General features: G+C 40.6%; 2 protein-coding genes across 3 annotated transcripts in view; one reads left to right on the forward strand and one right to left on the reverse strand.

The window, feature by feature from the left end:
* The window catches only part of LOC116381887 (adenylate cyclase type 6), a 29123-nt gene extending 16736 nt beyond the window's left edge, over positions 1 to 12387 (forward strand). For both annotated transcript variants that reach the window (XM_031844375.1, XM_031844376.1), the window contains exons 4-24: positions 1486 to 1635; positions 2558 to 2679; positions 3302 to 3413; positions 3650 to 3777; positions 3884 to 4042; positions 4179 to 4320; positions 4968 to 5096; positions 5191 to 5219; positions 5309 to 5456; positions 6046 to 6143; positions 6385 to 6472; positions 6578 to 6694; positions 6788 to 6946; positions 7093 to 7268; positions 7861 to 7887; positions 7995 to 8024; positions 8128 to 8260; positions 8457 to 8720; positions 8845 to 9049; positions 9164 to 9288; positions 9509 to 12387. In XM_031844375.1, the coding sequence (XP_031700235.1) occupies positions 1486 to 1635; positions 2558 to 2679; positions 3302 to 3413; positions 3650 to 3777; positions 3884 to 4042; positions 4179 to 4320; positions 4968 to 5096; positions 5191 to 5219; positions 5309 to 5456; positions 6046 to 6143; positions 6385 to 6472; positions 6578 to 6694; positions 6788 to 6946; positions 7093 to 7268; positions 7861 to 7887; positions 7995 to 8024; positions 8128 to 8260; positions 8457 to 8720; positions 8845 to 9049; positions 9164 to 9288; positions 9509 to 9637 (2670 nt within the window). In that variant the 3' untranslated portion in view covers positions 9638 to 12387. The remainder of the gene's footprint in view (positions 1 to 1485; positions 1636 to 2557; positions 2680 to 3301; positions 3414 to 3649; positions 3778 to 3883; positions 4043 to 4178; positions 4321 to 4967; positions 5097 to 5190; positions 5220 to 5308; positions 5457 to 6045; positions 6144 to 6384; positions 6473 to 6577; positions 6695 to 6787; positions 6947 to 7092; positions 7269 to 7860; positions 7888 to 7994; positions 8025 to 8127; positions 8261 to 8456; positions 8721 to 8844; positions 9050 to 9163; positions 9289 to 9508) is intronic.
* Positions 12388 to 13643: 1256 nt separating this feature from the next.
* spmip11 (sperm microtubule inner protein 11) lies at positions 13644 to 14484 on the reverse strand. The gene is made up of 4 exons (XM_031844415.1): positions 14394 to 14484; positions 14006 to 14179; positions 13777 to 13900; positions 13644 to 13692 (listed from the first exon to the last, which is right to left on the reverse strand). Exons 1-4 carry the CDS (start codon positions 14482 to 14484, stop codon positions 13644 to 13646), a joined length of 438 nt encoding a protein of 145 aa, XP_031700275.1.
* Between the last annotated feature and the right edge of the window lie 97 nt (positions 14485 to 14581).

Consider the following 14581-nt stretch of genomic DNA (forward strand, 5'->3'; position numbering starts at 1 on the left):
CTCTCTCTCTCTCTCTCTCTCTCTCTCTCTCTCTCTCTCTCTCTCTCGCTCTCTCTCGCTCTCTCTCTGCAGATCTCACTCACTCAAACTCTTTTTTTACTCTTGTCATGCTCACATTGTCTTTTTCCTTCCTCATCCTGCTCCTTTCCACTTATTTCCTTCCTCAACATCTGTCAGTCTTTCATTTTATCTGTGTTGTCCATTATGCTGTTTGTCTATGTTTTACCCCCACGCCTTGTTTGCTTTCTTTTTGAACTCATCTTTCCATTACCCATCTGTTTATATGCTTGATGCACCATTATCATCTTTTGCTATTGTCATTATTCATTTTGTAGCCACCGTATATATTTCCACCATTGTCTGGGTGATTACTTGATCCTGATTGGCTGCAGGGTATCATTAATTCCTTATAATGAACACCTACTAAGTAGTTCTGAATATCTTATTTACATCATTGAGTATTATTTCATTGCCTCATCCTCTGAACTCCACAGGGTGGCGACTGAAACACACAATCTGCAAGAAGTAAATTACACCACCCATAAGCAATCGTCTATCACATCCCATTTGTTTGTCAACTCCCTGCTTCAGGCTGCGGCCGACAGTACACATGGCCTCTCATTAGTTTCTGACAATATTAATATTGAATTGTGTGGTGAATAGAAGCGCTACCGTGTAAATATATAAACATATGCAAGATAACCCCCTAAACTTGTTCAAAATATTCTTTACAAATCTTTTGCCGACCAGAGTATTCTCCGTCCTTGTATGTTGTGTTCTGATTGGTTGATTTGAAGGCCTAGGTCGTACCTGCAGTCAGGAACGACCAAAGTTTTTAACAAAGTTTCTCTCATGATTGTCAACTTTTTTTCCTCATACAGCCCAAAATCCCACAGTGTGAAGGGGCCTTAAAGCACATACAGTTTGTCTCAAGTCTCTTGAGAAAGAAAGAGAACAGAAATGTTTGAGAAAAGATCATCAATAATGTAACACTCAGAAAGAGTGCAATAAAAGTCTTTCACCAGTTGATGTTTTTACGTCTTTTTATGTAAAGACTTTCCGGTAAAGACGAGCACTTGAGATGAACTGTATATCTATCGTTATCTCTGTTAGCATCACACTTTCTTCTTTTATTGTCAACAAAACAATATTAGTTTTTTATTATGATTTAAGGTTAAATCCACAATCAGTCATATACAATATTTATTTACACAATATAAATGTGTATATCCTGTGTGTTTTCTCTCTCAGTAATGAAACCATGCTGTCCCGAAAGCAATGACAACAACACTGGTGCATGAGAAATGTATAATTTGTCTAGTTTGATGAGAAAGTACCTTCACTCTATTTGACTTTACACCTGCTTACTTTTATGCTTAAATCACGATTCATTCACTGCCTCCAATGCCTCACAGGATTATCCATATCCTCCTTTCTTAAGCCTGACCACCTCTTCCCTCCCTCCCTCCTCTCTCGTCTCTCCAGGTGAGCGCTAATGTCCTGATCTTCCTGTGCACTAACATCATTGGTATCTGTACCCACTACCCCGCTGAGGTTTCCCAGAGACAAGCCTTCCAGGAGACCAGAGGATACATCCAGGCCAGGCTACACCTGCAGAGGGAGAATCAACAACAGGTAGGTCTGCACACAGATGCATAATACACATTAGTCGATATGTATTTATGACTAAATTGGCCAAAATATAAGACTTTTTGCCAACACTTTGGAACAAGTGTCCTCATCCTTGAAGCCTTTTGTCTTGTAAAAATAAAACATGAAATACATATTCACTCTCATGTCAAGCTCTTGGAGGCAGTTACTGGCAGTTGTCTGTTTTAGCTCTTCATCATAATATAAAAATAAAAAATATGTTTGGTCAGATGATTCGCTCCCCGGTCCGCTTCGGTAAAAAACACATCAGGAATGTATTTACTTCCTGGCAGCAAAACATGAGCACAAGGTGTCAGAAACTCTTGCAGGTTTAACTGGATTCATTCTAAAATACATGAATTAAGTAGCTAGCCTAGCATCATTAAGGCTACGAACGACCCACAATGCAACACACTCTGCAGGAGCCTCGGTTTCACCAGAACTATCTTCAACCATAAAGAATATAAGAATATTTTTTGTATGCTTGTTTTGACCACGGATAACAAATTAACGCTACGTTAGCTTACGGTAACTGTTATTAGAATTAAATGACCTATCTTGAGTAAGCGTGAGAAAACGTAACAATAATAAAACTTTAAAACATCATCTCGTCTGCCACCATGATTTCTGCTTGAGTCACGACATCTAAGAACAACTCCCATGATCCCACGCTACATCACAAAGTCATCAAATTCAGTATTTGTTATTGTTGTGATTGAGAGGGGGGGGGGGGGTAAGACGTACATGTTGCCTTGTGATTACAATACAAACACACACACACACACACACCCTTGACACATTGCACATAGACAATAATATTGTGAATGACACAATCTGCATTTTGTTTCTGTGTGTGTGTGTGTGTGTGTGTGTGTGTGTGTGTGTGTGTGTGTGTGTGTGTTTCCAGGAACGTCTGTTGCTTTCAGTGTTGCCAAGGCACGTTGCCATGGAGATGAAGGCTGACATCAATGCCAAGAAGGAAGACATGATGTTCCATAAAATCTATATCCAGAAACACGACAATGTCAGGTCAGCCGGGACGCTCGGCCTCAGTGCTGTATTTCATGTTTCACCCATGAATTTATCAACCTCCATATTAGTGCAAGACACCCCTTAAGTACAGTCATGTCTTCCTTAAAACATAACAATGTTTCCTGAATTTTTCCTGAAAATGATTCACAACACATTTGCACACACACACACACACACTAACACACGTGCGCTCACAGAGTCATAGGAGAGTAGAGTGGTTTGGCAGAGTGGAGGCTAATTAACAGTAGTGAGGGAATACTTAATCACCAGCAGCCAAGATAAGATAATCCCCAAAGATGGAGAGCTTCGGCACACATTCAATTACAGCACTGAGCAAACACACAGCACCCCTCTGTCCCTCACACACACACAGCACCCCTCTGTCCCTCACACACACACGCACACACATATCTCCTTCAGAAGAGTTGACGGTCAAACTTCCGGCCTCTCTCAAGGCCAGCAGCCCTGATAATAACAAACTGCAATATCGTTCTTCTGCTGCTGCTGATTAGGGCCGGAAATATAATCAGTGTTCCTTAGAATTGCTAACGTTGCTCATGCTAAAACTTCAACACCGGACCTAAGGTTTGTCTTTCCCCGTCTTTTCTCTCGTCCTCAGTATTCTGTTTGCAGACATCGAGGGTTTCACCAGCCTGGCCTCTCAGTGCACGGCTCAGGAGCTGGTCATGACCCTCAATGAACTCTTCGCCCGCTTCGACAAGCTGGCATCGGTAAGGATCCACAGCGTCCGTCTGTCTGTTGTGTTTTCTTAAAGGACTAGTTTGACATTTCGGGACATAGCTTTAGAGGTCTCCACAGTTAAATAACATAAGCTAATCATGGCTGTCGCATCATTCTCACCTGAGAGATATGACAGCTACCAACATTCTATTCCTTTTATTTCGTCCTCAGATACCTTTTGGACACTTGTCAACCTCATTCTGATCTTTTTCTCTCCCTTTCTCAGGAGAATCACTGTCTACGTATCAAAATTTTGGGAGATTGTTACTACTGTGTGTCCGGGCTGCCTGAACCCCGGGCTGACCACGCCCACTGCTGTGTGGAGATGGGCGTCGACATGATAGAGGCGATCTCGTGAGTGGAAACGGTGTTGGCGTTTGTGTGTTTGTTTTTTGTTTTGGAGTTTCTTTGTTTTTTTGTCCCAGAAGGGACCCTGACTCTCTGGGCCGTGTGTCTACAGGCTGGTGCGCGAGGTGACGGGGGTCAACGTTAACATGCGCGTTGGGATTCACAGCGGGCGAGTGCACTGCGGCGTGCTGGGACTCAGGAAGTGGCAGTTTGACGTGTGGTCAAACGATGTCACGCTGGCTAATCACATGGAGGCGGGAGGCAAAGCAGGGTGAGGGAAATAAACACAGGTGCACAATCACATGCACATGCAATTGTGGAGCTGCTAGGTATGTTCAGAAGAATGTCTGACATCTCCAAGTTCTGCATAATACCAAAATATTTATAAATCCCATGTCTTTCTGTAGGCGGATCCACATCACTAAGGCCACCTTGCAGTATCTTAATGGAGACTATGAGGTGGAACCCGGCTTCGGAGGGGAGAGGAACGCGTATCTGAAGGACAACAGCATTGAGACCTTCTTGGTTCTCGGCTGCAGCCAGAAACGGGTCAGTGAACAAAAACACAGACCGCTCAATAAATATGTATATAAAATCATGCATTTTAAAACTTACATCACATTTATTTATAATTGTTTTGCTCTAAAATGTTATTGTTTATATTTCCTTTTTTTAAATCCTTATTTATACTCTGATTTTGATTATTATTTATATTATTATTTTGATTATTGCACATTAGCCTATTAGCAAATAATTTAATACATGATTGTCTAGTTTACATTTCAGTTGCATTTAATATCCTCACACATTCATTTCATACAATTACGTTTTTATTTTTTATTCTTAGGCTTTAATTCCTTTCAAAGTCAAAAATAATTTCCCGAGCAGCATGCCATAGTTAACAAATGTGAAACTTTATTGAATTGAAACATCGATCAAAGCTACACAATTGAGGCTAACTGAGCCTGAGCTGATACAATCCCCACCGAGTATAACTAGTGGGGTCCAGAAGCTTTATTATAGTGGTGTTGAGGTGCAGGTCAACGGTGACACACTGATTAACTGTTACATAATTAACTGTGAAGTCGGCATAATCTTAACAGGAACTCTTCTAATTTATTTAGTCACTTCTATGGTCAGTGACTGTGTCTTATGAGAACAGTGGATCGAGCCTTCGTGTTCTTCCCTCTGAGCAGAAGGACGAGAAGGCAGTGATGGCTAGAATGCAGCGGACGAGAGCTAACTCTAATGAGGGTCTGATGCCACGCTGGGTCCCCGACAGAACCTTCTCCAGGACCAAAGACTCCAAAGTCTTCAGACAAATGGTGAGACTCAACACCAACACACTCCTTTCTTGTTGATAGAGCCAGGCTGCAGCTTTTCTGCGAGAGTCATGTTTTGTGCCTCTTTCTTCTTCAGGGGATTGATGAGACCTCCAGTAAAGATAAGTGAGTGTTGTTGTTGTTGTTGTTTACATGTGTGAAAGGCTGCTGCACTGCTTGACTTGATTTCATTAACAACATTTTTCTTTTTGCAGCCGTGGTGTTCAGGAGGCCATGAACCCGGAGGACGAGGTGGATGAATTTCTGGGGAGAGCCATTGACGCTCGCAGCATTGACCAGCTAAGAAAAGACCACGTTAAGAAGTTCCTACTCACCTTCCAGACGTCTAGCCTGGAGAAAAAGGTTTGAACTAAGACCTCTGATTATAGGGATGGGCCATATGGCCAAAATCCTCTACCCTGATATAGTTCATTTCATATCTCCAGAACAATATATATCACAACGTAGCATGTTTTCTGGTAATTCAATAAATACTCTATATGAAATAACCACATGGTAAAAGACCTGTGTGAATTAAATACTTGACAAATGAAAAGTATTATTGTTAAGAACTTTAGTGCAAAATAAACAACAGTTTCAAGTTAATTTATAGAGATAAAATAAATAAAAAATGTTTACATGCATGCACACAAATACAAACTAATCACATTAAGAAAATAGTTTGATTTAACTGAAGAGTTTAATCAGATTTTCGGAGAATATTTTTGTTGGTATGAGTATTTATAATTTAGACAACGTAATTGTATATCACGATATCTCGATACATGATTTCCTCACGATAATGTCAAAAAGACGATGAATTGTTATATTGAATTATTGCCCAGCTGTAATTACCGTCTGTGCTTCTTCAACTTAAATATAATTCATGTTTGGAGGAGGGAACCGCTGCTGCTCATATCTGACTCTCTTCTTCTGCCGTTTCCTGTTGCAGTATTCCAAGAAGGTGGACGATCGTTTTGGAGGCTATGTTGCGTGTACTCTACTAGTATTCTGCTTCATATCCTTCATACAGATTGTTATCTTTCCACAGTGAGTACTTCAAACATTCACATACTGGAGATCCTCCAGTATGTACTGTGTGTTTTTAAGGTTGCTTTCACACCTGTAGTTTAATTCATTTGGTCTGGACTGAGTAAAAAAATAAAAGTAAACTAAAAAAATTCATATCTGCTTTAACATAGTCCCGTTCCAAAACAATTGATTGACAGCTTAGATGTGAAAGCACCCTAAATGTTTCTCATTAACTGTATTTATGTTTCCTCCCTTGCAGCACCCCGGTCATGCTGGGAATCTACATCAGTATCTTCGTCATTCTTGCCAACATCCTTTTTATTTGTGCCATATATTCTTGCATCAAGGTAGCACAGGTTTTCAAATCACACAAACATATATTCTGCTTGTACGTCATTCACTGTATGTTTAATGTGTAAATCATTTATTTTTCCTCTCCCGTCCTCTTGTAGCTCTTTCCAGCTGCAATGCAGACTGTTTCAAAGAAGATTGTCCAGTCTCGCACCAACAGCACCCTGGTTGGAGTATTTACCATTATCCTCGTTTTCATCTCTGCCTTTGTTAATATGGTAAGATTGAAGAGACAGGCAGACAGCATATCCATATATGATGAAAACCAGGCTGAATATATGTGTGTGTGTGTGTGTTTGGCTTCACTGCAGTTTGCCTGTGACACCATGAGCTTGAAACAATGTGTTGCCGAGAAGCTGAACACCTCTGCAGCGCTGGTGACGCCCTGTTTGATCCGCAGCTTAAATGTGTCCATTGAAGGGGGTCTAGAGATCTGTCCTAACCAAGGCCCCTCCTGCCCTTTTCCTGAGGTGAATTCATTGTTGTGTCACCACTTCACTGTTTGGGTTCCCTGTGCCACTGGTCGAACCTTTTCAAAAATGAAAATGTCACATTTGCATTTGTGTTTATCTGAGATCTATTGTCAATAATACCTTTTTGTGATGCCGCTCTCCAGTATTTCAGCTACAGTGTGCTGCTGACGTTGCTGGCCTGCTCGGTGTTCCTGCAGATCAGCAGCATAGGGAAGCTGGCTCTCATGCTGCTCATCCAGCTCACCTTCCTGCTGCTGGTGGAGTGGCCACAAGTAGCACTATTCGACAACGCAGACCTCTTTGTCACCTCCAATGCCATGTAAGTGCCACAGGCTGTAGAATATAATGCTAATGCAGAGGCGGGGGGGCACAGGATAATGTTGAATGAATTAAACCAGGCAGCTTTTTTCATGTGTTGGAATATAGGGCTGAACCTCAATACTTATTAAAAACTGATTGACTATCAATCGGTAGCAAGGCTATCGAAAGTTGGCATTGAATGCTTGGTCCGATTCTTTTTTTACTTTTTCACTTCTCAGGCATTTCCTGATCTAAAAAAGTAAACTTCCACAACTTTAGACTTTATTTATATAAAATATGGTTTTCTATTTTATCCGCCCTGTATTGAGCAGTTTGCCATATTTTGTTAAATGAAAAGTATCTTAACATTCGTATATATCCTAAACTAAGGGCTTAAAAAGGTATTGTTTTGGTACCAGTATTGAGGCTAAAGTGATGTACTGGCACCAATATCAAATGTTTGGAAACACCACCCAGACCTTTTTGGACGTTGTCCCTATTTGTGCCATAAATTAAAGCATACATGACTTTTAATATATAATTCAAGTTTAGTTAAATGTCAAGAGTTTTGTATATTTCATTATTTGTTCTGTTTTCTTTTTCCTCTTTAGTGATTTAAATAAAACTAGTGCTCAATGGTAAGAATTTAAATTTGTATTAAGACCTAAAAGAAACACTTTTAACTAATTAATATTATCATGATTATTAACTTCATTTGTATTGACCAGAATGTTTTTACTTTTAGGTCCAGTTTCAATGAAACTACAAACCAGTGGTAAGATTATATTGTGTTACTCTCGAAGGTTTTGATGTCCTATTCTATCATTTGAACGCTTTTTTTATTCCATTAATGTGACCATGTGTTCGTTACTCTGCAGCCCATTTGTTGTGACCAAAGTGTCCCTGAGGGTCATGACTCCAGTGATCCTCACAGTATTTGTCCTGGCGCTGTACCTGCACGCCCAGCAGGTTGAATCTACCGCACGCCTCGACTTCCTGTGGAAACTACAGGTATGTTTAGCGTCCACTAGAGGGCGTCTTCTGACCATGTGAACTGCAAACACAATCTCTTCACAATTCTGCAAAAGCTGGAGAAGATGGTTGAGCTACCTCACAGTTTATTAATGTCTTCTAATAGAATATCTGCCCTGCCAGACATTTTATCACTATATATATAATATATCTAATAAAGATCCTTCACTCCCAGGCCACAGAGGAGAAGGAGGAGATGGAGGAACTGCAAGCCTACAATCGTCGCCTCCTCCATAATATTCTGCCTAAGGACGTAGCCGCTCATTTTTTGACGCGTGAACGGCGTAACGACGAGCTATACTACCAGTCCTGTGAGTGTGTGGCCGTCATGTTCGCCTCCATCAGCAATTTCTCCGAATTCTACGTGGAGCTGGAGGCCAACAACGAGGGAGTGGAGTGTCTCCGGCTGCTCAACGAGATCATTGCTGACTTTGATGAGGTAACGTTTGTTGAGGCATGTTTGTAAAGCTCAGCGTCTCGTCCCTTTGACCTTTGCTTGCAGCTAATTTAAAAAAAAAAAAAAATGTGTAAGTTGCACAAATGTGATCACCATCTGTTCTCAGATCATCAGTGAAGACAAGTACAGGCAGCTGGAGAAGATCAAGACCATTGGCTCCACCTACATGGCTGCGTCCGGTCTCAATGACTCCACCTACGACAAAGAGGGCCGCTCACACATTATTGCACTGGCCGACTACGCCATGAGACTGAGGGAGCAGATGAAGTACATCAACGAGCATTCCTTCAACAACTTCCAGATGAAGATAGGTAAGCGAAGATTCAAATGTTTGGGAAATCACATTAAAGTTCTCTAATATGGTAAACGGGGAAACAGTAGCAGCTTCGTTGATACAGTGAAGAGTTTTTGTCTTTAATTACCAGGTCTGAACATGGGACCAGTGGTGGCTGGGGTTATTGGTGCACGGAAGCCTCAGTATGATATTTGGGGCAACACGGTCAATGTGGCCAGTCGTATGGACAGCACAGGTGTACCTGACTGCATACAGGTAGGTGTCATGTAACAGCTATTAAACTTCAGTGAATAAAACTTGTTTTTCTACCCCAACAAACGAGAGAAACTGTTGCCTCATAAGATCTGACATAAGTAACCTTCCACCGTCACATTTTAATTGAAGATGACGCAGCTCGAGAATAATAAATGTCCTTCATTTGATCAGATATTTCTACAGCTTCATATAAGTGTGCCCTTTGCCATTCTGCTCCCAGGTGACTACAGACCTCTACCAGGTGCTTGCAAACAAAGGGTACGTGCTGGAGTATCGGGGGGTGGTTAAGGTCAAAGGTAAAGGGGAAATGACAACCTACTTCCTGAACGAAGGACCGCCCAGCAGTTAGCAGCCGACGCAGCAGCAATGCTGGGACGATCCCCACTTCAGAGACACAGCACCACTGAGCGAGGACTCACAGTGGAGCTAATGGCTTAAAAACTAGAGACGCCATCACTTGAATCCCAAGTAAAGAGGAAAACAAAAAACTTTTAAAGACTTCAAAAAGGAAAGTGTTCTTGATGAGAGGAAAATGTTCTCGTTTGACAGCCATTTTGGCTCACATACATGTTGAAGGACACGTGCTGTTCTCATGTCTAGCCTCTCTCTCAGGCTTCTTGAAAGATGCAAAGTCTGTTTATTTAAAACAACGCCTTTTAGCCTGTGTCAAAAGAAGATTAACGCTGTACATAAGGCTACTTTTTATTTTTACTCTGAGGTTTGTTTGTTTTCTTTTTTCGGGTAAATTTTTTTCATTTCACATGAATTATGAACAGGTACTCATACTTTGTTTCTGAATTAGTTATTTATTTAGATCTCGATGTTTTGTGCAAAAGGTCCTTTATGAAAAAGTGTGAATACATACGTGCACAAATATCCAGTTCATTACACGTTTATAAGTGTATGTAAATGCATATTTGTGTGTGTATGAATATATGTATAAACTGAAGAGGAATATATTGACCAAAGACTAAAGTATTTACTAAAAGCAAGGCAAGACATGTTTGATATGTTCTCGCTAAAGTCAGCAATGATCACCGCCTCTGTTTTTTGGGCAGGAGGCTTGAACCCTCTGTCTTTTTGGCCAACTGCTGGCAGCACCGGCTGCTTCATTGTTTTCATAGAAACATGTATAATTAATTTATTTTGTCTGTCATTCAAGAGCTCACTTTGACTTTAAATTGTGATGTTGCCCTCAACCTCAAAACAAAATGACTTAAGACGACTAAGGATGTTATAAGAAGGTGATATCTGAAATCTATATTTTTTATCTCTGAGGACTAGAAGTAGCTCCAGCTGGGATTAGGATCCTCTTCATCCTCACTTCATGTCAGATTGGTTCCTTAGAGCTTGAGCAGCCAGTGTGCAGCTGGTTTTCAGCCCTTACAGTATATTGTCATCGCTGCTCCTTCCCTTTTCAGAGAAGTATTTTTTTTTTTCGGTGCAGATGGAAATGAAGGAACTTAAAATCAGAGCCATCAGGGGGGAAAAACCTCGGATTTCAACGCAGTGGTACCACACAGCCTGATTCTTCTGTGAAGAAGAAATAGATGAAGGAAAGAAATATATATTGATTTTGACTGAATACTGTGCTTTGTAATCCTGAAGGGGCATAACTATTTTCACTGTGAGGTTTTTATGATACAACAAAAACTGCTTTCTTGCCAAACATAACTGCTTTGAAGCATGTCTGATTGTGGTATCTTGTTTTTATTTTTGTTTGTTTTAACGTAGGGTATTTTGTATCACTTCTGTATCCATCATTTGTATATTCTTAATGTTGTTATTATTATTATTATTATTATTATTATGATGATGATTCTGATTAATTATTATGCTTATTATGATGATTCCATTCCAATGAAAAGGATCAAAGACCAGCACGCTTTCTTGTAAAATGCCAGTTGTAAAGCTCAAGCTCACTGGTACCAACGGATCAACTGCAGCCAATGAATTCTGCTGTTCAGTCCTAATGTACAATACAGTATTTCAACTGGCGATAGGTGTGATCATGTATAGTAAGTAATAACCATTAGCTGCCTTTGCAGCGGAACCCGAGTGGTGTATGCTCACATAAGCATAGCAGTAAACACACACATATACAGATGATTCACTGTGCTTTTTTTATTTTATTTATGCCACTACTGCAGTATTGTAATTCTCAGTCAGGCTTTAAGGTGACCTCTCCCTCCCACACATTCACTTCTCAGTAGTAGCAAATTACATCCCTGGTGTTACACTATGTGAAGAGGACAGAATTAATAAACCTATACATATATTTATTGTATTGTTTCTCTCGCCGTCCCCCCCCCCCCCTCCACGCTCAGTAGAAGTACTAATAGCTGAGTTTGATTGCCTTAAGTTAAAATAAAACCAATCATAGAATATCAGTGAACAGGAACAGTGCCTGCTTGCTCTGCCTGGACTGCTGATGTTTGGACGGAGAAAAAGGGATAAGGGCTTGTCGAGAATAATCTCCAGTAAACATCATCGTTGCAGCGACCTGGCTTTCTCCGGCTTCAACTTTTGTAATTGGGAGAATCGGCCCCTGATTTAGCTCTTCCGACCACACTCGACAATGGCAACCAACAGTTGATCACGTTTGTACCAAAGCCAGCTCACGCAGCCTTGTGCTGTTGGTCCCCTCCTGTGCAATGATATTGGGCCTTGGGGCGTGGTGGGACCACCAGAGGACAGTAATGTAATAGAGATCACCAACTATCAAGTGAACTGTGAACAATGAAGGGTGATTCATATAAGCAAAGAATTTATAGAATGGACATGAGTTTATAAAAATGTGCATTGTATGTATTCTATTTCTATTGCTGTCCATAGACTTGTGTTGATTGTTAACTCTTGGGACGTTTTGGGGGAGGAACAGGAGAGGGAGGTTGTCCCCATACTACTGAAACAGTGTTTGCTCAGGCCTGATGAATCCTTCCCTATTTGTTTTTGTTTTATTTGTATTTTCCCTGAGTTGGAGGATTTGAAAGGGGAGTGTTTTTTGCAAAGGTGAAGGACGAGAAGAGTTGAGGACTATGACAAAGAGAAAAATAACATTTCCCCATGAAGAAAAAATAATAAAAAAAATCAATGGCTGTTTTGCGTGTTCATAGATTTACTAATATTGTTAGTTGTACCGCATATAGGTATTACCTGTGGCTTAAAGGAACAGACCCGTCATACATTATGGAATAACTATATATGTTATGTTTAAAGAACTAGAAAGTGGTTTACTTGTCAATATACACATACTTAATAACCACATTCACAAATGTTTCACAGATTATAATTTATTTATAATTTCGACTCAAGCCTGCAAAGAAATATTCTCACAATTAGATGACAGTAATTGTAAGAAACACAAAGAAAAAAATAGATGTCTTGTTCACCAGTCGCCATTTTTTACTGTGAAATAAGCAGACTGGTTAATACTTCAGGCTTTTTTGCAGACTCATTGGGGAGGGGGGATCGGACCACTAGCTAAGTGGCTACCAAAACAAGGACAATGTCACTGATGGAAAGCACCAGAGACCAGACCAAACCATTATTATCCAGTTGCAGAGCTGCAAGACCAGCAGTATCACTGAGTGCCACTTTGCACCATCTACAGACAAGTTATGGTAAGTAATATCCTTTTTAATATTTGTGACATACTAATGTGACACTTTGGTAAAATTGAATAAGGTCCATTAAGTCATTTTTGGGACATTTGATGCAGTTTGAAGGGTTAGTGTTCAAAGCCTGAGCATGTCCTGATATCCTTTGACTTCCTGTGCCTCCCTGATGAAACCAGCCTGTATCCATCAAGGCCCTCTTCAGGATTCAATCCCTCTGCACTGAAATATCTGTGAAATACTTCTTCAGGAGGAATAATGTAAACATCTTTTCTTGGCCACTGAGTGGTGAAATGTTCCTGAGCAACTCCACATGCTCCAGTTACTAAAGATCATTATCTCCCGAAATTCAGAAGTAATAATTTTTGATCTCCTCTAGAGGGCATTACAACTCCACCCTCTGTATAGACCACCACAGTGGTGCCGACCTGCAGGTCTGAACCCCTTATGAGGTGGCAAGATGGCTTCTTATCTTATAATTTATGTTAAATCCACCTAATATATAAAAGTGGTATTTAGTTTTGGAATTATTTGTGTTCACACATCCACACTTCCTCAAAGGTTAAGACGTATTGTTCTAGAGAGGCAGTTACTCATAGCTTGTGTAAAAACAAACAAAAACTCAGCCTAGATTTAAAAGAAAACAAAACATTAGTGAAAAAAATCTAAAGTGAATCTGTCACCAGTTTAATCTCAGAACTTCGCATCAAATAACTAATAACTGAAGAAGAAAAGCTGTCAGAATAGGCTGAACTCCCGGTCTGTTGTTGACATTTCTTTAACAAACCTGTGAAAGCAACACATGAATTGCATTTACATCTACCTTACATGTGGAAAAAAAATGAACATGAGATTTAGGAATGTTACCTACTTTGACATCTCACTGTACGTTTGGGGAAACCGTTTGACTTGAGTCCATGGTTCAGGACTCCTGCACAGTGTCCATCCATACTTCTGGTTCTCCGTTAGAGGCATTATGTACAGCTGGTGAGGGGCTGGACAAGAGAGCAGACAGACACTTGTCACCATGGAATACAGCTGCCATTTGGATCCTACGTAGTCCATCTGACCGTTAATGTCTCTTTTCTATGTCCACTCACATCTGGGTATTTGAAGCCGTTTGACCATCTCTTTGTATCGCTCATGGCTCCCTTGGTGCATGTCAGCGCTGTAGTGAAGAGGCTGGTGGTAAACGTTGCATGTGTCTGTACATCTGAGGGGTCCCTGGTGTTCTTGAAGAGATGGAGACGGTCCTGATCTGATGTTCCCACCATCTGTATAGAGATATGTTATTATAGTATAGGCTGATCATTCGTTTGTTTACATGCATAAACCTGTCACTATAATGAAAAACACACCAAACTCAAGTTAAAATTAGTGTATTGCTTGAGATTTCATAAAAATGCAAAAATATAAACCTACGAGCTCATGTCAGCAAACACCATCCTCTGTGCTAACTTTATACTTTCCAAGTCCAGCTCTTCTTACCCCGAGGATGAGCTGCTGCTCTGGGATTCACTATCATCTTATCACCTGTTGGGTTTTGATAACCCAGGTGTGTGACACCGAAGAAGGCCATGGCGCGGTCCAATAACTCGGATAAAACAAGCTTGCCAACGAGACACGGATAGAGAGAGAGAGAGAGAGAGAGAGAGAGAGAGAGAGAGAGAGAGAGA

The sequence above is a fragment of the Anarrhichthys ocellatus genome, unplaced genomic scaffold (genome assembly GCF_004355925.1).
Source record: "Anarrhichthys ocellatus isolate YVR2014 unplaced genomic scaffold, GSC_Weel_1.0 scaffold5, whole genome shotgun sequence".
Classification (NCBI taxonomy): Eukaryota; Metazoa; Chordata; class Actinopteri; order Perciformes; family Anarhichadidae; genus Anarrhichthys; species Anarrhichthys ocellatus.

Excerpts from the sequence above, each read along its gene's own strand:
- spmip11 (XM_031844415.1), bottom strand. The coding sequence starts at position 14,484 with ATGGCCTTCTTCGGTGTCACACACCTGGGTTATCAAAACCCAACAGGT. Across the intron at positions 13,901-14,005 it reads ACGGCTTCAAATACCCAGAT|CCCCTCACCAGCTGTACATA; the intron begins GTGAGTGGACAT and ends TCTCTTGTCCAG. Across the intron at positions 13,693-13,776 it reads ACGTACAGTGAGATGTCAAA|GTTTGTTAAAGAAATGTCAA; the intron begins GTAGGTAACATT and ends TTGCTTTCACAG.